Raw genomic sequence first — 26638 nt, 5'->3', positions numbered from 1 at the left:
TACCTGTGAGATAGATGTTCCACCCATTTTACACATGAGGAAACCTAGACACAGAAAGGTGATGACCTACCCAAGGTCACATAGTGAACTAGTAGTTGAGCTAGGAAGGAAACCCAGGAGTTCTGTCTGGCACCTCAAGAGTTTAGTTAATACAAAAAGGTGATGAGCAACTTAAATAGAATGTAATCATGGGCCGATGTGCTCATTCTATAGAGAACACAAGTCATGTGTGCTATGTAAGACTGGAGTCTGTTTTTGAAAGGCTTTCACCAAGTCTGATTTTGTTCCTTTTTATTTGCGGTGATATTCTAATGCTCTAAGACTCTAAGTGGAATTTAATGTTTGTTTTTATTCTCTTAGGAACAAGAGAATTGGTAGGCAGGAAGGAAGCCATGAAGCCCATTTTGTGCTGTTTAAATGTTGGATAAGTTAAAACACTTCCTTGTAAACTCTGTGTCAGGTTGCATGTAAAGGGTAGTTTGAACGTTAACAGAGTCTCTTAAATTGTGTTTACAGAACATTCTATGTTAAATGCAAAACCAGGGTGAGATTCTGTTATTTATAGACTTCCCTATGGCATTCACTGTGGTATTACCTGAGCACCCCACATCATTAATGGACTTCTCAGACCTCCCATGGGTGTTGAGGATAAGTGTCACTGTCCCTACCCCATTTTATACTTGGGAAACTTAGGCACAGATATTATGACTTCCCACAGTCATATAGGAAATCTCTGATAGAGCCAGAAATAGAACCCAAATCTTCTGAGTCAAAACCCAGTGCCTGAATCATACCTATTCTCCCCTTTACTCTGTCCTGTGATCTCCTTCCTGCACAAGTGGTTTGTGCTTATTGCTTTGTAATGAGGTATTTTATTTTTTGCCCAATTTCCCCTCCATGCTGTAACTGAGGGGCTTCCCTGGCTTCCGAGACAAGGGGAGGAACTCATGGAAACTTTACAGAGAGCTTGTTTTTATCATGTAAATATGTCAGTTATTATCTTTACAATGTATTTGTTGATTTAAGAAAATGTGCATCTCCTTCCTTCTAGAGATGGAACAACTTTCTGCTGTGGGAGCATACAGCAATAACCATGGGAGCTTTGAAGATGAAACCTCCGACAGCAAGGGGACGTTCCCGTAAGTGGGTGTGACCTGGCCACAGGAGCGGCTGTGCAGAAGAGGAAGTCCTGTCCCTCCCCAGCCTGGCTGGGACTAACAACTGGAGCCCAGTGAATGGTAGGAGCCCCTAGCTAGTGCGCCCCCAGTCCTGCCCCTCCCTGACTCCAGGCCCAGTATTAGGGGGTTAAAGGGCCTTGGGCTGACAAGGGGTGGGGAACCACGGTGCCCCCTGGACTACTGGGCCTCAGACAGTCACCCACCTAAAAGTGATGATGTTGCCACTGGCAACAGCACTGCTTTCAGAGCTGGGGTTCAAGGCCAGCAGCCACTGCTCTCCAGCCATCCAGCTCTGAAGGCAGCAGCAGCAGCACTGAAGTGAGGGTGGCAACACCATGACCCTACACGACTTTCTTTTGTGTTGGGACCCCCACAATTACAACACCATGAAATTTCAGATTTAAGTATCTGAAACCATGAAATTTACCATTTTTAAAAATCCTATGACTGTAAATTGACCAAAATGGGCTGTGAATTTGGTAAGGCCCTAATAATCAATTAAGGTGTTTTCCAACTCCTCATTAAACTAATATCAAATCTATTTGAAAACATTAAAGAGCTGCTGATGCCTTAAAAAAAATTCTATTTAGAGGCAGTTCTCAACAGTAACCCACAGTTACCACAAGATTGTTCCAGTTATTACATTTCCTATTTTAAATTATAGGGTTTCTTCAAATGTTGTAATATGCTCACCTGCTTTGCTGTAATGTATATTGCTTGCTAGCTATCATAGTTTGTTCCATCTGAATATGTGGAAGGTGGTATCTATTGGTTCTGTATAACAATACCAGATATACAGCAGTTTTGATGTCAAATAATGTTTGGCACCTTAATACTGGGGCATTCAGAAGGCAGCATTAATGTAAATAATTGATTCTCAGAAGTTTTCTCTCTTCTAATCAGCTTGAGCACTGTTAATTCAAATCAACAGTACATGGCAGGTGCAGTATTAGAGCAGCTAAAGATGGCTGGAGAACCCTAATTTTTGTTCTAGCAACAATACAGAAAGCTTATTCCATAGTTTTGTTTTAGTTTCTAATCTTTGTATTCCTCTTCGTAAGGTTATTCCTGTAGACAACATTTCGGTTCTTATAAAATACTTGTCTGTATATTTTATTTTGTGGGAAGTTTGTATGCCAAGCCATTCTGAAGACATGAAAAGTCAAAAAAACACTAGGAAAGTTTTTTCTGAAAGTTAACAAAAGATTTTTTTTAAATAAACCCCACAGATTTAAACTCCTTTTCTTTTTTCCTCCCATTCTCTCCTCCCTTTCTCTCCCCCCCCCCCCCCCCCCCACAAGTTTCCCAGGAAAAAATTCTGTTCTTGGATGAGATGTAGCATATGAAATTTCAAGGGCACTGAATAATTTTGTGGAAAGGCAGGGGATTTAGAGGTTTTGGGAACCTAGCTTCAGCCTTAACCCTGGAGCCATTACTTCTGCTTCATAGTTTAAATATCCCTGAAATGTCAGGGTGTTTTTAAATCAGCTGTGTATCCACTCACATGACTATTTGTGATCTCTTGGGAGACAATGTGACAATTACGTAAAGTTTGCATGTTGTCTCAGAACTTATGAACCAAACTTATTTCCTTGGAAGGTTATTGTTGAATCTCTTTGCCTTTAGTGAAGCTAAAGGGTAAGCCTCCTTGCCTTAGCTTCCCCAAAGGCAAAGAGATTCAACAATAACTTCCAAGGAAATGTGTTGCCTTTCCTTTGGAAATCCTGACTTCACTGTAACTTTAGACAGTAGGGTGACCAGATGTCCTGATTTTATAGGGACAGTCCCGATATTGGGGCTTTGTCTTATATAGGCACCTTACCCCCTACCCCTGTCCGGATTTTTCATGCTTGCTGTCTGGTCACCCTATTAGACAGGGCTATTGCTCACAGCTGTGATCACTGTTTAGTAAGTGGGGGAATTTTCCTCCAGTGTTCTGGAACATAATTTAAAATGCTCTGGTCTAGGTAAGAAGGATATCAATTTGTAGTTTTCCCTCTAGATGTGGGCTGGCCATGGAATTTATTTTGACACAATAGAAACCAGAACTTACTGCTATCACTTCCAGAAAATGTTCTTGCCTAGACCTTTACTAAATAATTATGTAAATTGACCCTCCTCTTCTGAACAAAAGAAAGAGTGGGACTCCTGTGTGAGCAAATATCTGGTGAACAGCTGTCCTCCACCTTCTCTTGGCCTGAACTCAAAGCCAGGTGTGGCTGTTTTCTTTCAGACAATATGCACATGGCTTTAGGCCTTAGCTACACTGGCACTGTACAATGCTGCAACTTGCTGTGCTCAGGGATGTGAAAATGTCCCCCCCCCCCCCCCGAGTGCAGTGAGTGCAGTGCTGTAAAGCACCAGTGTAATCAGAGCCTGCTCATGCTTCACAGCACTGCCGCGGCAGTGCTGGGAAGTCCTGAGTGTAGCCAAGGCCTTAGAGTGGCTTAACACTCAGAACAGCAGTGGGAGTGATGGGTGCTCAGCACCTGTGAAAATCCTGCCTGACTTGTGTTTGAGAGAGACTGATCACCAGCCTGCTGACATGCTTTACTGACCGCTTTTCAGAAAAACTTCATTTCTCCCCCCAAAAGGAGAGAGGTATAGCATGAATATTCTGTCTGGGAGTGCTACTGTATCATAATTGCAAGGAAATACATGTTTATAGAGGTAGAAGGGAAGTAGCATTAGACTGAATCTTGGAGGGGGTGGAGGGGAAGGCAGTTGGAATCAAAATTCTCAAGTTTCTGAAAAGCAAGGGTTGGTGAATAATTGACCCCTGCTGATATTTTAAGGATTTGAGATGTTTTGGGAACTTGTGAGGCCCCTGTTTTTCTCTAGAAACTCCATCACATGCAGTGAGAGGCCATCTATGTGATTAGACAGCGCCACCTATGGTGAAGGGGCAAGTTAAGGATTTTTTTTTAAGATTCTCCATTTAAACTCACCCTTGCATGTAACACATTTCATCTACACCTTTACCATTATATACATCGTTGGATGAGGAATTAAGTTTTTTATATTACTAATTGAAATGGATAAGGGCATCAAAAACTCCAGTAGTGCTCACTGATGTAGTAAAGCAGAGTGCATTAAGATTAGTGCTATACACTGTTCTCCAGTAACCAATTGCATTATGGATGTTACAGGAAATAAAAATACCAGATAAGAAACTCCTCTGACAGGCTGAATTACTTCCTGGTTCTTTATGGTGCAATCAGGCAGGCGTCAGTTGCGCAGACAGGCACCTTTGTGGTACACTATCTTCAAAACTATAAAGTTAAAGTGAGTTTGCATGACTAGGAGGAAAACCACCTTATCTGCCCCAATGAAGGTTTGGCAGCATAATAAATTAATGCAAATATGCCTGCTGAATCTACATGAAACAACATGAAAATTGTTTTGTTTTTTAAATCACCATTGCTAAACTGCCCCCAATATAAATAGTTAAATCCCTTTAATTTAATCCTCTTTTTAAATAAACAAAAGTAATTTCCATGTGGAGGGGGAAACCAGATTAGAATCTTCCCACCTTCTTCCACTTAACCGTACATCTAGTTGGGGAGGGCCTTGAGGAGGGCAGTGACTGCCACATCCACAGCACCAAATCCTCCTCCCTCATTGTAAGGAAGCTTCTCTGATGATGCATCAGAAGGACTCTCAATTCACCTGCAGCCATGAGGACAGGTCAGAGCCAGGATGTTGGTTCTCCCTGCCTCCAAGAGTACACACCATGCCAAAGCAGGAGATTTACAAAGGCATGAGTGGGAGTTAGTTAAGCACTCAACTTTCATTTGTCTTTGAAAATCTCCCCTATAAGAGGCAGCATCAACATGAGTTCTATTCGCTCTTGGTGCACAATGCACAAAACTAGCCGCAATGGGAGTGAAGAGTTCTGATCTGGTAACAGTTGACATCCTCTTCTCAAAGAGGCTGAGCATTATGGAGGATGAGAGGCAGTGGAAAGATCAGGCTACACTGGCTCTTTTGTACAGGTGGTAGGTGATGTTCAGAGAGAATGCAGGGCTGGACTATATTACTCTTGAAGAAAATACCCCAAAAAGAAGCAATGGATAAAGAGACCTCTACCCAGAATCGGTTCTAGTTTTTTTGCCGCCCCAAGCAAAAAAAAAAAAAAAAACCCTCCCAGAGCGAAGTGCCTCCCCAGGAATGCTGCCATGCCGCCTCTAGAGTTGTGCCGCCCCAAGCGCATGCTTGGTTTGCTAGTGACAGAGAGTGTGTGTGTGTGTGTGTGTGTGTGTGTGTATTAAATTCAATAGCTCAGATATACAAATATTTTTTCTAAAGCTCAATGTCATCATATAATGAAGAACATTTTAATATGTGTTACAGTATTACAGTGTGTCACAGTGGTGACATACTTAAACTTCGGAAAAATTCCAAAAAGGGTCAACTTTAAGATTCCATGTTTTGTAACCTAGATAATTAAATGACACAGTGCACAGGCTAGCAGCTTTACAGCTTACCAAAATCAAACATGTCCCAAAGGAACACAGTTTAAACATTTGCATCCATAAATCTGCTATACAACTGGGTAACTAAAGTGGGTAACTAAAGGTCAGTTTAACTCAGTTAAGTTTTTGTTTTCTCATAAGAAAAATAGCTTCTCTTCTCATTATCATCCTTGTGTTTGTCCAGAAAAAAAAAATTCACATGAGTTCAGGGTTTAAGTCAAAGATAAACCCACTAAATGGAGTTGAACTGCACTTAAGTGCTGAACATGTATCATCATCAGCTTCAGCTGTCTCTACCATGGTCTGTAGGAACCCTGCTAATATTTCTTAACTAACAAAACAGATTTTTAAAAGAAACCTACTTTTTATCTTGTGAAGCATAAAATGGGTCCAATCCTGCTCCCACAGAAGTTGATGGGAGTTGTTAACCATTCAGTGAGGACAAGATTGGGTCTAATGACTATAATTATAAAAGCAGAAGTGCAATGACGAAAAGCCAAGGTTATCTTATAGCTGGGATGTCAGACTAATGGGGAAAAAAGGCCACATTAAAAATGTAATGATGGTGTGTGACCGATGTCTATGAAGCAATATACTAGATCTAAGGCAGAGCTTCTACAGTGGGAAGTTTGTATAAAACTCAGAGAGTGTATGAGCCTTCTGAAGTAACTACACTTTTTAGGCCAAGATTTTAAAACATGACTAGTGATTTGGTGTGTCTGTCTTTGGGTGCCCAACTCATTTTTGGCATGGTGAAACTGTCTCCTTTTCCAGAGCGCAAAGGATAGGCTATTGCATCCTGAGACCATCCCCTTTTGCGAAGGGCTCAAATCTTGCAGTAATATATTCCTTAATTGGGCTGAGCTCTCATTAGCTTCAATGGATAAGATCGTTTGTGAGTAAAAACTGCAGGATTTATCCTCTGCTAAAGTTCTGAATTTGCCAAATAGTTGAACTGAGCACACAGAAATGAGGACACTGCAGGAAGCCTGCATGCTTTCCTGCGATGGGAACAGAACCTCAGTCTTTCCATTCAGCCTTTGTCATGTCAACAGAGTATTTGAAAGACAATGAGAGCAGCTCTGTGAGAGACTGGGAGAAGTTTGGCCCTCATGGGAGGGAGCCCATGCTAGTGGGAGATATGCTCTGTGGCTTTCTATGGATTGTCATTTGTGTATGTGTGTGTGTGTGTGTATGTTTGTGTGTGTTGAAAATCTGAGTTCTGAGGGGAATCCTTAAAAAATGCAAATCTCTTCAAAGGAAGATTGTCCCACATTGTTCTCATGAGCAGGGGGCAAATGATTGCTCTGCTGATGCAATTGGGCTGTCAGGGTTAGGACATTTATGAAGCTTTGTACAGGAAAAATCCACAGATTCGTTGCTCATATGTTACTTGCAATGCCACAGCACAGTGGTTTTCAATCCTTTTTTCATTTGAAGACCCATGAGTATTTCAAAGGGAGGTGCAGGCCCCTTTGGAAATCTTAAGACATAGTCTGCAGACTCCCAGAGGTCTACGGACCACAGGTTGAAACCAACTGCAATAGTATCTTTGATTAAAGGCTCTTAAAGTGCTTGTAAAGTATACACTAAGTCTTGCAGCAACTGCTCTGTAAGGTGGGGCAATATTGTTAGCAAGTAAAGAACAGGGAGGTTAATGGCCCCAATTGTGACTGACCCTTCTTTGGATGGGTGGAAGGTTTGCAAAGAGTACACGTTCCTTGTGTGGTCTGCATATAGGTCAGTCACAATTGCAGCACCTGTATGCAGTACCAGGGCCAGCTCCACTTCCAGGGATGGCTGACATCTCACAGGAGATGGGGAGGGAGAAGGGGCAACAGCCCCACAACAGGAAGTAGAGTGGGCCATCCACACCAGGGGGATCCTAAGGATGACGCAGTGTTCCTGTCCACTAGGGAACTCAGTGAGGATTGTGCCTCAAGGAAGGAATCACTCTCCGAGGCACAGTCCTTCCCCAGGATCCCTTCATGGGTGGTGCAGCTCCTTACCATCGCCTGCTGGGGCCAGTGGCTGGCTGCCACAATTTGAGTCTAACTGACTTGCCCAAGGCTACACAGTGAGTCACTGGCAGAGCTGGAAACAACCTTGGACGCCTGGCCCCAGCTGGCAAAGTCTCTTGGGTTTTGGTTTTTGTTTTTCTTTTGGGGGACTGATGTGAGGAGAGTCTCCTCCACTTCATAAGAGCCTGTGTCTTTGAATTAGTAAAATTAAACTAGCCATATCCTTGAGATCAGGGTACAAGAACATAACTCGATCCACTTCATCGTATGGGAAGACCGAGCAGAGCACGCTGCGGATGTGCGCTCGCTCTCCAGCAAGTGGTTCTGGAGCATGATTGGGGAGATACTCGCTATGAGAAGTGGGTGAGTAGCTGAAGGAGCCGGGCCCCTTGTGGGGATCTAACAAAAATGGCTGAATGGGAGGCTGATTCTGCAAATGCCTTTGGTATTGTCCATCTTCGCGTTTGCTGTAGGGAAATGGGCCATTCGGAGGAGACCTGACAGAGCGTGTGACTTGCTGTTGGGCCTGCAGGCCTTGTGTGGACTGAGATCTGTCCACAATGTATTGGATTCTCTGACTCTGCACTGCTAACATTTGCACATTGCCGCGGTGCTCAGGTCTAGAGTGAGCTGGATGCCTACAAAGATGAGAAGGCAGCTCGCACTGTTGTAAGCACATGCAGTCCAAACTATGGTTGTGATGAGTTGCATATAGATTGTGACAGTGATTGTGTCTAAGATTACAGCATTGATGGGTACTGTCCTTTGCATCCCCTCTCTCAGAGGTGTCTGCCAGCCTATTTGCACTATATATCTTGTCCCTGAGGGATAATGCAGAGAGCTGCTTTTCCATGAGCCTTTGCTCTCTCTGTAGGTCTTGCTGTAATACATTTTGTTCGGGTTCCAGCTTACACAAGGGCCTGTCTCCCCAGGCTCTAGCTGAATGCTCAGTGTAGGTCCTTTCCTGTTGCGTGGAATGGAACCAATCCGTTGCAAAGCTCTGAGTGGAGCTGCTCCTGCCGCCTGTAGCACCACTGGATTCCTGCAGCCTTTCTATGCAAGCGCTGTGGGATGCATTCCCTCCTTGGGTTGTAGTTGGGGCAGCCTTCAACTTTTCTTCCTCTGTCCCCAAGCTTTGAGACGAGGCCTTTGTTTTGGCTCGGAGCTCATCGGCCACTGACAGCTGAGCTTGATACTGTCGTTCAGGGTGGGAAAATTTGCACTTACTGCCATATGTGCATTTTTTGCCTGAAAGAAAACAAAACAATGAGCTGAGAGGTAGGAGTGGGGCATTAAAGTATCAGACAAATATTAATTTATCTATTTTAGGTACCCTCACCATAGTATTTGAGCACCTCACAGTCTTTAATGTATTTATCCTCAACACCGCTGTGAGATGGGGGAAGTGCAATTTGCTATTACTAAGGATACCAGAGTGCCAACTTTCCACTTTCGCCGGGGGTGCTCGACCCATGCTCCATCCCCAGCCCTGCTCCCACTCCACCCTTTCCCCAAGACCCCACCCCCTGTCCTGAGCGTGCTGTGCCTCCTCCTCCCCAGCGCCTCCTGCATGCTGCTGAACAACTGATTGCGGCGGGCAGGAGGCACTGGGGGGGGGGCGGGGGAGAACCTGATCAGTGGGGCTGCTGGTGGGTGCTGAGCACCCACTATTTTTTTCCTGGGGGTGCTCCAGCCCCAGAGAACCCATGGAATCAGGGCCTAGGAAGAATACATTTTAGTCACAGAGGTCAGCAAAGTCACAGCATCTGTGACTTTACTGGACCTTTGTGACCTTGTTTCAACAGCGGGGGTTGGAGTGTGGGCTGTGTGCCCTTGACCTGCAGCTGTGGCAAGGAGCTCCAGAAGAAAAACAGGCTGGCATCATTGTGTCGAGTTAAAGAAAACCTACCATAAGGACAGGGCTGCCATCTAGTAAAAGGAAGTACTGGCTTTTTGCTGAGGAAATTGTAAAGAGTAGGTCCATGACGGCCTAGCGGGTCATCAGGAGGCATAAACCTGAAACCCAAAAAGAGCATTAGTCACTCAATAGACATCCCTTTGTGAAGTGCTGCATTTCACTTACATTCTACTTTGGGGTCTTTATTTTTTTAATCATTTATTGTGCACAGTTATGACAGAAAAGCCTTGTAACATTTACACAATCCCTATCAAAAGGAGGAGGGATGCACTAAAAATCCACACTCTTGCATCTTAGATCTCTGAGCTGCAACCCCACTCTTTCTGGGAGGGAAATAGTGCTCTTTAGCTGACCAGCCTTACAGGTACAGTACTGCAAGTTCATAGAGCTCCTCCCCTTGCCAGAGGTTCTAGTATCAGTGCTGGAATCTCAAGCTGTGGAGAGAGAGGGTTGGCATTATGTTGGCCAGGCAATGGCTTTCAATTTTGCAGTATCAGGCCCTGTATGATACTTTTGAAGCAACAGAAAGTGACATGTTGATGTCTGCCCAAATTCCCTGTGTGCACCTATTTTCAGTGTGCTGCTCCATGTTCGCAGCACTATGATCTGTGTTTGGCCACCCCAACTCTACAATATACACATATTTTAAAATAGTAGGAGTTGGCAGACTCAATCCACCAGTGAAATCAGACTGAAGGCTGATGCCTCATCACTCTGCCATTTACTTCATCATCCTGTGCAACACACATGTACTGCATATAAGAACACATGGATTTCTAAGACCTAGCACTAAGCCTTGGTTGAATATCAGACCTACCTATGAGCCTCTGCATGCCGTGATATTGTGTTATGTAAGTCCTAGAAGCATGGCGAGTTGGAGTACTAATTCCCCTGCCCTATCATCTGAATGTGATGTTTTAGGAAGAGCCATCACAGCAGGAATGTCAATAACAATTAGCACTTTTACAGTCATAAACAAATCCATCCTCTCAACACCCCTGGGAGGGACTAGCTGGCTGGTGAAACAGAGTGAGAGAAGCTAACTGACTGGTTTAGGCTATAGAAGTTGTCAGAGTCAGAGAGTGGATTAGAAACTGAGCAGCTCCTGTCTCCTCATCCTTTGTTCAGAGCACTAGCCCACACAGCTCTCAACAAATGTTGATTGGCCATTGCTCTTTCTGGTCTGTTGGTGGCCACAGTTACGTGAGATAGCAACAAATGGTTGGTGGGGTGGGGGCACATGAATGAGCATGGACCTTTAATTCCCAATCTCTGGGTGTAATGGAACCAGCAGCTAAGATCTGAAGAGTCTCTTAGAGATGGGCAGGTCTGTCCTTATGTGAAATTCTCCAAATGTGCTTGGCAAAAATAGCTAGACATATTTTAATTTTTTTAAGTGAGGGTTGTGAAAATGTTCTGACAGCCTTGTGAATGGGAAAGGAAGACAAGGGAAAAGGAGAAATGTTATGTAAATGTTTGATACCTATTAGTAACAAGGGAAGTAACCTGGCTGTTAGAGAGATAACAGATCTGACCTTTGAGTCCCATTATGCTGATAAGTAAGGGCTTTAAGCAACTATTATATTAAATGCATTGCCAAGTATTTTAGTGCAGTTTTGGGTGGCTGAGAACTACTAGCACTCTGATCTATCAGAGGTAAAATCATTTGAGCGTACCCCATCTCAAGAGGCTTGTTCACTAGGCCATCGGTGTGAATGAAAACTTGCTGTCAGTGCACATTGACCAGCTAAATAAAGGCCTGGACCAGTTGACTGAGTAACAACCTTTTCAGGGCCAGAGAAAGACATACAAAATTGGGAATGATCTACACACCATTCAGCTTCATATGATATCTATGATGAATTCAAAACTGTCAGTAGCATCCTCCAATGAGATCAGTCATGTGGGAGACCAGGATCTAATTGCAGAGCCTGGCCCCTCTCTGCCAGGAGAAGGATGATTACTGTACGGGAGGATTTGAAAATGGAGGGGAAAGAATTACTCACAAAGGGAGGGGACAGTTTAACTCACTCCTAGCCCAGCAGGGATATTAGACATACTGCCAAGCACCCAAATGCCTTCCTGTTGCCAGATATCAATTTCATTGTATCTCTGTCCAAAATAAATGTTATAGTGCTGTGACAGTGGGAGACAGTCCTATCTTCATCTCATATCTCTTATTCTCTGCATTAGCAGGGGTCTAGGAGCAACATGGGTCCTAGATCACCTTTGTCACCCTGATATAGACAAGTTCCTCGAGGAGTTACACAGGACCTTTGAGAGCAGAGGTGAGGAAGAATATACTAAAGCCAGGACCCCCCAGCTGACTCTTAAAAACACACCTGCTCCCTTTGACATCAAAGTTGCACTTATGGCTGGGTTGAATTTGGCCCCCAGCATTCAAGTATTTAAATCAAAGTAAAGACTTGTCCCCTACTTGTCACTGACAAAGGAGTACATGAGTAGCCGTTGCTCGATGAACCACTTCCACTCAGGATTCTCACTCTGGAGGTCCCGGTAGTTGTCATTGGAAACAATCACCCCATCTTTCTCATGGGCCACTTTAATTATATAGCGATCATCATAGCAGACCACCCGCCTGCCTTTCACCTTGCGGGATGGAGTGTACACAAGAATGGTTTGCTTTGCAAGCTCATCAAGAATGTGCTGATCTGAAAACAAAAACAAGAGGGAAGAAAATTAGTGATTAGCACCTATCAAGCACGTGTTGGAATCCTTTAAGAATCTAAAAACACCTTAAAAATAATAAGGGTTTTTAGGTACCTAAATACAGACTCAGGAGACTCAATGAATGGTGTGAATTTTTTTTTTCTGGGGCACTGAACCATTGGCATCAGCGAGAGCTGATGAGAACTCAACAAACTTATAAATTAGGTAACTTATGTAGGTGTTTAAATATAGACTCAGGAGTCTAGCCTTAGAGGTCTATTTTTTTTTTAAATCTTGGACTTAAAGGATAATTAGGATGTGATCTTGAGCTGTGCTGAGCACCTGCACCTCCCACCAACTGCAGTGGGAGCTAACGGCGCTCCCCAAATCACCCTATGTGAGAACCTGCCATTGAATAAGTCTCTTTGGGAGGTAGCCAATTTACATACCTGAAACTGTGGCTACTGAATTACAAACAACAGAAAATGTCTGGGTGGTTCAAAATCCGTTTTTAACAGGTTACACGGCTTATTTTCAGTCATTCCCAGGGTTGGTTCTGTAAACATTAGGGCTGTGCACACAATTTCACCTGTAACAGCAATTTTATTTCTTTTCGCTCTTCCACGTAGGTCTTACTCCTTATCTAGAAGCAGCAGCACAATAGTAAGCTCAGTGTTTCCGCTGATTCATTTTTGTCCACTCATTTCTTCTTTGCTCTCTGACATTGGCTTTGGCTGACATGTTTTTTATATATTACACCGCAAGTGCTATATTGGTAATGACATAACAGAAAATGGTTGTGGATTGGCTGCTGTTTGTGTGTTGCAACTAACTGCTGCTGGAGAAATGTCACCCTCCAGTAATACAGCTGACAGCTATACCACAGATTCATTCTCCTTTAGCTCAACTGGCAGAGGTCTGTGCTTTTGAAGTAAAAGATTCTGATTTCTGTCACACATGCTACACAAACAGCAAAGCATATATGCAGCCATGGATTCATCACTGACGCACCCTGAAAAATGTGCCTTGCTGTCTGCTTCCGTGATGCTGCTTTCTCTCCAGGAAAGAATTGCATCAGCTTCCTCAAGTCCCGAATGCCTAGCCTTTACATGACATGATAGAGGTACAGCGTTGCTATAGTTAATTTATAATATATTTCAGATTATTCTTGGAACACCCTGTCTACCTGTAATGGGGCTGTCCAATCGTGGTGCTTCCTTTCTCCACGATGGGACAAAGACCTTGATGTCTTTGTGGCCTCTCTCCCTGAACCAGTCCACCGCCAGCTGAATCCCCCGACATGAGAACACTTCTTTGTTCCCATGGCTGCAACAAGAAAAGAGAGAGAGAAATAGGTTAAGATTCAGGAAGAGATACATGCAGCTCTTGGAAGCTGAATTAGTAATACAAAGTAATCACACCATCAGCCCTAGCACCTCTTAATGATAGCCATGGAAGCCACCTTTACATATTGAGCAGAGAGCCCCAGCTGGACACCTTCAGATACATCTTCCAATGGAACAAGTGACTTTTTATTTGCACTAGAACTGGGATGTTTTCAAGAACAAGTGCTCCTGCACACTAGACTTCAAAGGCAGACGTAATTGGGGAGATACTCTCTCTCTCCTCCACGCTGACTATCTCAGCCTCCATGTAGAGATGGACCTGGGATACAAAGGTTGGATTCACTTTAGACCACGCTGGGCTGTTCTGGACTCCCCTTACTGTCTAGGCTGGTGGTTTGAACAGAAAGTGCTCATGGTGGGAGCTGAATCACAAAGCGGCAATTTTCTCCTCAGAAATATAACTTCTTAGGCCCTATTCTCTTGCTGTGCTATGTTAAGATGGCAGCCAAGGGGCCTGCAGGTGACTCTTTGAGAGGCAGGACACATGACTGGAAATCCCCACCACCGTCCCAGCAGATAGCATGTATAGGTGCTCCCTGCCAATGACTCCCCAAGAGGGGACAGGACCACCATATGGGGATGGGAAAATAGGAGACCCTGTGCCCTAGACCACCTTATTCTGGTCCAGGTTGTTGGATTTTTGCCTGTCCAGGCCAGAGGCAATGGGAAAACCTAGGATCTCTGTTGTAGCAAACCCAGTTATGGAAATCAGCTAAAATTCAGCATCAATCAGGAGAGCCTAGGGAAATAATGTCTGCGAGAGCCTGTAAGGGGCTATAGTCTTGTTCAATTTCTTTACCCTGCCCCATAAAGTTTTTGTTGTTTGTCATTATGGCTTGTCTAAATTTGACTACAAACAGTACATTGAGGAAGGTAATTTCGTTGCTCTTAACCATCGTTGCACAAGGAAATAGGTGTAGTGGTTTCAGATATAATAATCATCACACACAGATTGAACCCTACTCCACGATCCTGAAATGGAAAAACATACCCACACCCACGCTATCTACAGCAGCCTCACTTGTGTACTTTGAACTCTCTAGATCGTATCTCCACAATCATACTAGTGCTTTCAACATTGCAGAATACACACATTAATTATTAGTCTGTCATCATAGCTCTGCATCTGCAGTGACAGAATAGATAGGTTAGAAATGTTTATATAATTACTGTCACAGATACCGAGTACATTTATCATCTGAATCAACAAAGGCATGGAAAGTATCATTTTATGCTGAATCATAAGTGCAGTAGTGAAATGATTAATTATCCCAAAATGATAAAATGGAATTTTATGGAATGGAATTTAGGGGAGCCACCCAGCTGCCTTTGAAGGAGCTCTGGTTATATGCCTCTAATACCAGGTGCCTACTTCCCCATTCACTTACACCACGGTTATGGCCATGTACCGCCACTGATTTTAACAGTTACGCTGGATTTACCAATGCAGATGCAAAGAGAATCAGACCCCGGAGTTTGTGTTTGGCACAGCGAGTATAATAATCATACTCAGCCACCTTTGTAAAGTGCTTGTGGCTCTGTGGATGAAAAGCTCTAAGGATTAGTATTGGATAAGCAGTGATGTTATTACAGTGAAACAAAACAAAATAGAGCCAGAAGTCAGGGCTGAACTGCCCAGAATGCCTCCCTCCACCTGGCAGTTGAATATTGCTAGACACACCTGTGCATACTAAACTACGTAACCATTTTTTCATTTTAATAGACTTGCAGCTGGTAGGATTCTGGCAGTTCCCTTTTCAAGTGGTCAGGGATATGTTTGTTGTTTTAACAACCCTGCCATCAGGAGCTCTGCTGTAGATCTCCTCTCCCCAGGCAGTCTAGCTCATGGTTAATGTAGTTTGTGACTCTATTAGAGACGGGGATGCAAACTGTTTTTCAACCATCCTACTCAAGTTTGGGAGATGAGACAAAGAAATGTAATTTCCCCCCACCATATATAGAGATGGCTTGATTTCAGTAAAGTGCCCTATCCACTAGACCACACAATCTTTCTGTACTATGTACCAATGAAGTTTGTCACCAACATGCTAGGATGTCAAAGCCCCTTTTCCAGTATCACTGGGAGTGTTTTAGCTATAAGCACCTTTGAGGGCCATCCAGTGATCTAATTAATTTTCACAGATTCTAAGGCCAGAAGGGACCACTGGGATCATTTAGACCAGTGGTTCTCACCCTTTCCAGATTACAGTACCCCTTTCAGGAATCTGATTTGTCTTGCATTACACCTCACTTAAAAACTACTTGCTTACAAAATCAGACATAAAAATACGAAGTGTCACAGCACACTATTACTGAAACATTGCTTACTTTCTCATTTTAATTTATAAAATAAATCAATTGGAATATAAATATTGTACTTACATTTCAGTGTATAGTATTTAAAGCAGTATAAACAAGTTGTTGGCTGTATGAAATTTTAATACTGACTTTGCTAGTGCTTTTTCTGTAGCCTGTTGTAAAATTAGGCAGATACCTAGATGAGTGGATGTACCCCCTGGAAGACCTCTGCGTATCCCTGGTTGAGACCCACGGAGCTAGACTGACCTCCTGTATAATACAAACCAAACATCCTGAATTGAATCCCATTTGAACTAGAGCATACTTTTTAGAAACGCATCCAATCTTGATTTAGAAATTGCTATTGATGGAGATTCCGCCACAGCCCTCGGTAAAATGGCTAATTACCCTCTAAAAAAAATTGCATCTTAGTTCTAGTCTGAATTTGTCTAGCTTCAACTTCCAGCCATTGGATTTTTGTTATACCATTGTTAGATTGAAGAGCCTTCAACAGCCTTTGTCATACAGTGAGGTTTGGTCTCCTGGGGCAGCTCACATTGCTTAAGCAATCCCAGGGACAATTCTGGGATGGAGGGATAAAGCATCCCTTTTGTTTTGCATAAGTCTTTTTAAAATGCCCGCTTCTCCCCAGTGACTCTCGAGTACTGACTATGAAATACTCAACACACATTAATCCCAAAGCAGAAACAGAAATGCTCTTCTCCACTTGGGCAACCACATTTCCAGAATGTAGCCTTTTGCCAGTTTCTTCCACGTGTTATAACTTGCCTGCGTCTTCTCTCCCCCCCCCCCATCCCCAAAGTTCTTACAATAGGGAGGCAATGGGTATTTCTTTCTTGTGTTGAGAGGAGCAGCTGTCCTGCTTGAGTCTGGGGTAGTCATGAAATACAGACTCTCCTGCACTAGAATTAGAAGAAAGTGAGAAAATATGGCACCCATTACACTTCACACAGGCCACAATGTTAAACTCCATTTATCTGCAATACAGAAAGGCTTTCCCTAAAGGAAAGCCGCTCCTGCCATCTCTCTCCTTGTTCAATGTGAAATTACATTCTTGGGAAGGCAGTAACTTTCTCAGTTATTCCAACTAGTTTTTACTCTTATCACAAACTTCCTGGAGATATCCCCAAAGCCAGAGAGTGATGGTTGGTTGGGAGGAGCTGTAAAGTTTTGGTCTTGTAATGGAGGCAATTAAAGAGAGGCAGGAGGAAAGAGAACTTATTAGACATGAAAACGTGGAAATTGAAAACAACTTACAGTTCCTTTATATGAAAGGTTTAGGAATGCCAAGGCAGGATGCCAGCCATGTAATAACCCAATAGCCTGATCTATTGCATCTCATTGTCTTGTCTTGCTGTAATTCCTTCCTCTACAGAAATACACTGGAGACTTCCTTTGAAATGACTGGAGCATGGATGGCTTATTGGAAACCCATTTTGGGTATATGGCCTAAAAGCTCAAAATAGAAGCAACATGGCAGCCAAAACCAGCTACTGCACTTACAGCCATAGCATCATGGGGTTTGAACATGCCCTGTCTGGTGATCTCTGAAGTAAAAGATGATGCACACAATAGACCATGGAGAGCTCTGAATTATAGAGCTGCGGTTTAATTCCATCACGGGGTCCTGCAAAGAAGGATGGTCTTGTGGTTTGCAGGTGGGCCTATGCACACCTATGTTGTAACCCAGCTGTGATAGTGACTCCTTGTGTCACAACTGAGCTGATAAACACTTGGAAAATGTAATATAGTCCAGATTCCTATAAACCACTAATCAAAATTAAAACACACAAGCCAGGGACGTTTTGGGGTTGTGCTTGCAAAACCAAAATGATGATGAGTGAGGTTTTTGACAAAACCAAAATCCACATTTCCCCATTTTAACTGCTCTCTGCTTCTCAGGGCAGTTAAGACTCTTCACCGAGTCATGGTCACCTGATTTACAATTCAGACAAAATAGCAAAAACAGTACAGGAAGTAACTAATACAAGATACAATCACCTGAAATACTGTGCTGCTGCTTATCTGGACTTATACAAATGAATCTGATTTTTAAGTACAGTATAAAGTAAACACTTTAATTACTTTATCTGGTCATCCAGCTTGTCCTGCCAATGCCTCAGCATATTGATTTAGATCTCCTGGATACTTGTGTGTAAAGATAGCAAGACCTCACTTAGGAATTAAAGTGAAGAGAAGGCTGGTGAAACGTATTGCTACAGACAGTAGAGACTAAGAGTTAGTTTCAAAATGGTGGTCAGAGGTGATAATTGTTTTAAAAATCAGCACTTGATACTGAGAGAGAGCAGGTCCATGATATAAGCTACACCCCCATGAACAGAGATATGAGATATCGCTCCCCAAGCATCTTGTGTGCTTCTTACATAAAGGAGAGCACAACTTCAGGCTGGATTCAAATACAAAACTTACTGAGAAATGGAGATCCCCTGTAGATATCAAGATGGAAAGACACGTACCTCATAGCAATGTTGCTGCCATCGATCACGATAGGTCTCAAGTGACTGGAAGAATCGCTTGCCACCTCTTCTGGCTGCTTGGGCACTGCCGGACTGCTACATGACCCACGGGGGACAAGTTTTGGGAGAGGATGCTGGGCCTGCCTCTCCTGAGCCACAGGCCTGCTACCCACCCGAATCAACTCTTTCAGCACATCATCCTCCAGGGCCCCTTGGCCCAGATTTTCCAGCACTTTGCAGATGTCCTGTTTGCCATACCCCAGCTTGCAGAAAAACTCTATCTTGCCCAGGTGCGCTTCCATCTGTGCAGCAGGTACTTTCTCTGGGCCTGGGCGGTTACCAGTCTGCAGGATGCGAACCTGCCAGGGCCAGTCTCAGCAGGCTTCTCTGTTCCTTTTACTTAATGCTTTTGTTCTCTCGGCTGCTTTTAGCTGGCATCAGCTTTAGAGGGGGGGAAAGATTTTAAATAATACAGTTAAATGTGGTAGCCAAGGAACTGCTGCCTCTCTCACACACGTTCAGTATACAGTGACACCTATACAAGAGGCCAGTCTTATTAGGTCCCTTCTGGCTTAAGAGAGTGCCCCAGCTTTTCCTCAGGCACAATGGACATTCTTCTGTTCCACTCTGATTAGAAAAGCACCTCTGCAGAGCATCCAGTTTTTGTGAGCTTCTTGGGGAGAGTGGTTGAAGATAGGCATCACACTAGTCTCATCTCACAGGAAATCACTTAGAATAAAACATAACTGGGGATTTTCAATTTGCTCAGTGTGGTTAATGAACCACAGATAACATCTTTCTGATTTCAATGGAGAGATCTCAGATGTCATAGCAACTCAACAAATATGGCAAACTTCATCTAAGTGGCAATGAGGGAATGTATTATTTGCAGCATTACTTGGAAATTTGAAAACATGTTAGCCCTCAAGAAAAATTCTGATCTTGTGAAACTGTTCAGGTGAAATCACTCAGATGTTCCGCTGATGCATGACTTACCCTGTTGTTTTCTTAGTCCTAGCTTCTCTGTCAGGGAGGTTTTAACTTGAACATAAAGAATTCACCCATACAAAGGTGTAGCCTTGAGCCTAACCTTATTTGAGCAGTTTTAATTTTAATTGGATTCATCGTTGAGAGGCTGTGGAGAGAGGGCCAGACTCAGAAGTGAGTATGCCTGAGTGTAAGCTAGGGGAACATAAGTTTCTCCGGCCTTCGCTAGGAATGTTGAACTGGGTCTTGTCCTGGCATTTTGCTGAAAGCCAGCTGCCACAGCAGCTCCATGACGGAAGCACTAGTTTAGATTGGCTGCTGGCATTTTAACCCAACCTCAGCTCTGCAGGAGTGAAGGCTGAAGTTTCCTTCCAGAGAACCTGAGGTACTTTACAACAGGAGCCTCTCCTGGGGCCAAGAGTGGATGGTAGTGAACTCAGCTTCAATGAATCAGGGTTCACCTGTAATACCATCTTTGTCTCTCAGCATTGGGCTTTTCAGACTTTTCAAAAGCCAAGTTACCTTCCCGGACAAGTTTGCAGTTTAAAATATGGTCATTAGATAGCATAATGAACCAAGACAAAAGGCCAAACTGGGTAGGGAATGGAGAGAAAAGAGTAACCAGTGCTGGTGTGCTGAGACCACTGGCTCTGATGCTGATCAGTCCTCTGTCATTGATTTCTTGTACACCCCAGCTGTATGCATCCTACTGTCCTCTCTCATCTTAGACTCGTATTGTAAACTGGTTGTGGCAGGGGCCAACTATTTTTTTCTGTGTTTGTACAGCACCTGTACACACACAGCTAGTTTGCACAGTGGTGTCCTGGTCCATGCCTAGTGCTCCTAGGCACAATGATACTATAAATAATTATAGAAGAGTAGTACCCCTTGGGGAGCATGTGGGTGTATCCCACCCTCACAGTGCTGCTCTGTCCTCACCAGCGGCTAGTCCCAGATACAGCCTCATGAGTTTGCTGCAGGCTTTGCGTTAAGGAGCCAGGCTCCTTCTCCCAGGCCATGGAGACTCTTGCTTTTAGATCCATGGGTACTGGGCTCAATCCCCACAGCAGCCACTCCAGCCAGGCTATTACAACACACTTTGTGGCCTGAGCAGGGATTGGAGCTGCTGTGGCTCTCTGGAACTTGGGCTAAGCTTCCCTGTCCAGACAACATCTGTAACACACACACGTATGCACCATGGCTCTAGGCTCTGCCATACAGAGGGTTGGCGTCTGCTAGCCCCTGTGAGCTGTGCAACCTGGATCTTTTAGCTCAGGCATGAGCGCAGAGATTTAGGCTTTTAGGTTTCAAGCCCCAGCGCTGACCCAGAGGATTACACTTTGGTGTGGGAAAGCAGAGCATGCAAATTGCCTTATTGAATAGATTGTGTGTGTCTCCTCCCTGCCCGCTTTTAAATGAGTAGCCGAAGCAGAATTGGATGGGTGCAGGGGCACATTAATGGTGAAATTATTAAAAATACATTTCCAAGGTAACTTTCACTGAATGTCCTCTCTGAACTGATCTGTAAGGCCACTGGCTTCTCCTTCATGCTCCCCTCCAGACTCACTTCTTCTGCAACATCTCCACTAGCTGCCTAACAAGGTATGGGTTGTGGGGCAACTGGGTATAGTCAATGGGTAGAGACTTAAAACAGACAATGGGCCCAATCCTCAGCTCCTGTAAACAGGGTAGTTCCCGTGAAGCCAATGAGCTACCACAATTTACACCAACCAAGGCTCTGTCCCACATTCACTTCTCTTCTAAGCCCCCGATCCTGCAAAGAGACCCTCCCAGCTGGATACTTGTGCCAGAGGCGTGAATGGGGTTCTGTATAGCTTGTCTCACGCCCAGAGGTTGGTCCAATAAAAGGTGTTAACTCACTCATAAATAAAAGGTTTTGGAGCCTGAGGGTTGTTAGTACCTGGCATTAAGCCAGAGCATCAGTCAGTCTCCCGTAACCTCCATGCTGCAGTGCCAGGAGTGTGTGGACAACTTTATGCCACCTTAGCCCTCCTCTCCGCCCCCCACCTGTGCTGGCTGCTGCTAAAAAAAGTAGCTGAGCAGCTCTTGGAATGTACCAGCCACCACTAATTTGACTCTTACCTGTGGACATTTTCTCTGCAGGAAATGTTAAGAACTAGTCTAAGAAGATAAAAATACTGATCACGAAAGAAACAGCCTCACAGAATGTTTGGCGGGAGGCTAAACCATTTGGTTGTGCTGAAGGATTGTGTGTGGGTGAAAACTCGACTCTCTCTTCTACCACCCTCTGCCCTCCTGCGTTGGCTGAAATGAATAAAAGCGAAGAGTCGTACTCACAGAGAGCTCTGTGACTTGTCCGATACTATGCTTTGAGTCACCGGCTGCCTTGTCCCACGGCTAAAGCACCAGGCTGGAGTCTGAGCAATGCTGTTCCCCACAAGGAAGTCAGCCCTTTGTTTAGAGGCTTGTTATAACTCTGATGTCAACTGAACACAAACAAGTGCAGCAAGCAGGCTACGCCCCTTTCATGTGATTGTTTTACTTCCTCAGTTGGTTGGCTATCATTGAACTACAAGTCCTTAGACTTTCATTTGTTTTGCAAAAGAGGAGGAGGAAACTAAGGGTTTGAATGAGTCACCCATGCAAAGTTTAGCCATTTGTCACACATGGAGAACCCCAACAGCACTCAGCTAGCAAGAAAGAGAAAAGTAAGTTCATCTAAATTCTCAAAATGGATGTTTACCAGGTAGTGTGTTTTATCTGCCTGACATGGGGGGAGGGGAGAAAGTAAAGACTGATTTGTCCACCACACTGTCTCCCAAATTCCCCATTTTGTTTCAGTTCCTAATGACCCACATCCTACAAGTCCTTATCCAGGTGTGTCAGGGGTGTAGAGGAGCTGCTCAGCAGGACTACGATAAAATAGTTGTTAAAAAAGGCAATTCACTAGGCCATCACAGATAAACACAGAGCTCTTTACTGAAGGATTCCTGAACTCTCACATTCATGTAGACACACTATGCTCTCCAAACCTATGGTGGGAGCTGCCTTCCCACTATAAATGTGGAGTTCTTGCATCTCACTCCGAATGCCACCATAACCAAACCACTGTGTCTGAAACTTCACTGGCAGGGACCTAGCCTAGGGGAGATATCGGCAGGGATGGTTGGTAGCTATGGGGGTCCCCATAATTCAGATGGATGGAATCTCTGAAGCACTGAAGTTGCTGCAGCTGGCTCCCGTGGGAGCCTGGGCCCTGGCTGCTGCAGAGGGGGGTGGGGTGAAAAACAATCACGAAGGAAGCCTGCTCTGTCATTGTCACACAATAAGGTCTCAACCCTAGTCTGCATTTTATGGCCAGTGTGGATATTTATTTTATTTATAAAACTTCAACTTTAACTGACCCAGGCCCACCATGTTGTGCACACAGCCATGTGACCCTATGCTATTAGCCTGCACTACCTTCTCAAGGCTGTCCTAGTTGTTCATTACACACAGGTGCTATACAGCTAGTCTTAAATGAGCTTGTGGGTCTGTCTCCTCTTTGTATGTACAGCACCTAGCAGAACAGGGCCCAAGCCCGCTAGGCATCTTTTGGCACAGCCATAATATGAAATCAATAATTACCTTGCCTCTCTGTTACTGTAAAACCCAGAAACTCATTCCAGTACCTGGTGACTGCAGATTTTTTTTTTTTTTTTTAAAGAATGATAAAAACTCTTACTGTGATGAAGTAATAGTGAAACAGTGCCTGGGTTGTTGTTTTTTAAAAGCGTTTCTGACTACACGTAGCTGCAGCACAATCTGTGCTTAATATCGCACAGTGCAATAGCGGAAAGGGATTTTTCCCCCCTCATGTTTTTGCAATTCTAAACTTTCAAAACACCAGCTATTGTCCCATGACAAGCCCACCAGTTAGAAGTGTAACTGTAATTAAAAAACAGACTCCATTAGTATCACTCATGATGGCATCAGGCCATTTTCTCATTCATTGTAACAGTACAGCAAAGACTGCGATATTAGCTCATAGTGTTGCTATTGCCCATTCCATCCCCAGTACCACAGAAGTAACAATGAACCTTAGCTTCTTTAGTTAAAGCATTGCATTTCTTTGACCAAAATTTCTTTGCTTAAACTTTCTCATAGAGACAAGGACTAGTAGACATTCCCCTGTTGAGGCTGATGGTTTTTGGATTTGGGAATTTACTGTGTTGTGAAACAGCCCGTATCTTCCCCCAGAAGAATGTTTTACCAGCCTGAACCCAAAGTAGCTCATGTTTGACACTGCTATGGGGTAGCTGACAGATTTTTATGCAACTTCCTCAATTGTACCTATGGTCTTAGAGGACTGTGTACATTCTTGGTGTAGATTCCGTGAGTGAAATGCAGGCCCCACTGAAGTCAATGGTAAAATTACCATCAACTCATATGGGGATGGAATTTCACCCTTGGACTTGAATTAAAATGTCTTGGCTTTACCTTCTCATTTGTAAGTGTATTACTAAGGCAGAGTGTTCAATCATAAGTATATGCAATATTGGCTAAGACTGTGGGTTCTGAGCAAAGAGATTCTAAATGGCAGGATCTAACATTAGGGCCTGACCCCAAAGCCCACTGAAGTCAACGGGAGTCTCTGGGTGCCATGTCAGTTTATAGCAAATCTAAGATACTTCTGAAAGCAAGATGGAGTTTGGCCAAACCCACATTGATTCAGGCCACCTGCTGATGACAGGAGGTGATTGTGGAACTTCCACTGGCAATACTATCACTAGGTAAAACTGTTTGGTTTCTTAAATTGCAAAATGACAGTCACCTTCCTCCATGGTGACAGCAAAATAGTATTCCATTAGCAAATCAGATATCCCCTTTGGATTAGCAGTGTTACAGCTACAAGCAACCCTGTGCTGGCCCATGCCACCTGTTTCAAAAGAGAATACTTTGCCATAAATCTGGTGCAGTCTGAGGGATTGCATGACAGGCACACTTAGCTCTTTCAACCAATTTATGGAGCAGTGGCACCCACAGCGTTGGATGTAGGCTGCCTCTCTCCAAACAAACAAAGTGCTGCATTTAGTCAACCAAGGGGGACATAAAAGGCTATAGAAAGTGGTGATTAGTCAGAATAGAGAGGAGAGCTCTCCCCTAGCCTGACCGGATATAATTTGGCCTGCACCCAGCAAAACTACAAACGTGAATGAGAGAAAGCTACTAAACTCATACGACCAGAATGTAAATATTTCAGGCCCAGACCCTTGCCAGCAGCTGCACTACACAGGTGTAGGAGGTTTTAAAAAGATCTTTTGATGCCATCAGGATGCACACTGCCTAACCCCCTTTCAGAAGCAGAAAATTCTTAGACTTTTTGGAAAATGTTATGACCCCATTGCAAGATCTATCAGAACATGGCCAGAATTTTTTTTTAAACTGTTCCACCAGTGCTTTAAAGAGCTATCAGAACAGATTTTATTCCTATTTTTATAGCTGAGTTCTTATTCCTCAGAGTTTTCTATCATACTAACTTAAGCACCTCACTCTCAACCAAAAAGTCCCAAACAAGCTTCAAGTTGAAAAGTTTATTGCTAGTCAACCCAAGATTTCTTAAGCGCTCCTGAAAACATCATTCAGCTTTAAAGATTTGTCATAACACCTACAAAATTCATGGTTGCTTTTTTAATGCAGGCACAATGCATTACATTAAGACCATCACTTCAAACAAAACAAAAAAATCTGACAGTAGCTAGAGCAAAGGTGTTCAGACAATATATTATATACAACAAGCATTTGAGTAAGCTACTGTCATTTAACATTTTTCAGATTGTTTTTAGCCATCAGGGTATTAGGCGCTTTCCAGAACTAGCTCCCTGCCCCAAAGAGCTTACAGTCTCCGGCTCTGATTTTATACTGGACAGTATGCTCTCAATTGCAGGATTAGAGACTAATTTTAGTCCTGACAGACAGAGTAACAAGCCATGGGGAGATGATATTGGTGTGTCTCTTATCTTTCCTCACCCTAAGATCAGCTGGTTACTCGATTAAAGCACATGCACATTTTGGTGGCATTCCCCACGAATATGTCAAAGGTGTAACCTTAGGCCTTTGAGACCCTGGCCTCCTGCAAACATTTTTAGTGCATTAACACCAGCATTGGCAGGTGATGAGGGGTTTGAACAAACATTGTCTCACCTGTGTGTGCAGCTGTTAAAAAGGTGGTATGAGTATGTAGAAAGGTGTCTACAAAGTTGCATGTGGACAAAAGCAGAGGACTTGAAGCCCCATTGAAACTTAGATCCATAATTCCCTCTCCCCTCCCACCATGGAATAAGATACTTGAGAGTATGCTACAGTACTTTAAAGCTATTTAAGGAAAAGGGAAGAAGAAAACCCCCCCAAAACTTGAGCTCAGAAAACTGCACTGATGCACTGGAGTGTCTGAAAAACTCCCCTTGAAAAGACATCACAGCCACAGCTAAGTGAAGGTAAAGAAGCTGAGGTTTCTGCTCTGAGGTTTTTGGTTTTACAATCAACATTACCAGGGAAATGGATAATTTAAATACCATGCTCATCAAGTGTCAATATTAATCCTGAGGTTGAAGCTACCATAGCTCTGACAAAAATGAAACAACAGTAGGGAAGTATGAACTCAACATGAGTAGAATGAGTCAACTTTCTTAGGAAGTTGTGAAGCTGGATATACAGGGCATGATTATGGCCTCTTATTAAGAGAAGACTCTCTCTATACTAAGCCACAAAACCACAGCCAGGACAGCAATGGTGTGAAATGGTTGGTTGTTTCAGCTGACCTTGCAACAGAGGTCAGTTCATCTACACAGTAACATTACTTCTGAAAGCACCAGACAACATGATCATAGCAGTGGATTCCATCTATCTCATAGTGCTTAGAACTTCATGCTTGTAGCAGGAAGAGTTTGGATATTTTCCAGAATAGCAGCCTTCACATAGTGAGACATGCTGGGAATTGAGGTAGGTATGCCAGAATTTCTCAGCCCCATTTGGCAACTCCTAAATTTAGGTACTTACATCTATATTTAAATCATAGAAGTGTACGACTGGAAGGGACCTTAAACTGGTCATCTAGTCCAGTCCCCTGCGCTCCAGTAATTATTCTGTTACCTCTGTATTGAGTACAGTGACTTGTGCACATTGGAAAGGCAGCATGGAAAGTTTGCACTGACACTAATCTGTGC

The 26638-nt window shown here is 43.7% G+C and overlaps 1 protein-coding gene across 1 annotated transcript; it reads right to left on the bottom strand.

The window, feature by feature from the left end:
- Positions 1 to 5493: 5493 nt before the first annotated feature.
- Positions 5494 to 21876, bottom strand: ZC3H12D (zinc finger CCCH-type containing 12D). The gene is made up of 6 exons (XM_054022979.1): positions 21771 to 21876; positions 18465 to 18905; positions 13449 to 13588; positions 12030 to 12264; positions 9584 to 9690; positions 5494 to 8922 (listed from the first exon to the last, which is right to left on the bottom strand). Exons 2-6 carry the CDS (start codon positions 18764 to 18766, stop codon positions 7850 to 7852), a joined length of 1857 nt encoding a protein of 618 aa, XP_053878954.1. The 5' UTR covers positions 18767 to 18905; positions 21771 to 21876; the 3' UTR covers positions 5494 to 7849.
- Positions 21877 to 26638: the final 4762 nt, after the last annotated feature.

The sequence above is a fragment of the Malaclemys terrapin genome, chromosome 3 (assembly GCF_027887155.1).
Source record: "Malaclemys terrapin pileata isolate rMalTer1 chromosome 3, rMalTer1.hap1, whole genome shotgun sequence".
Lineage (NCBI taxonomy): Eukaryota > Metazoa > Chordata > Testudines > Emydidae > Malaclemys > Malaclemys terrapin.
Note: the sequence above shows the minus strand (reverse complement) of the source record. Positions and strands in the feature narration are given on the sequence as shown.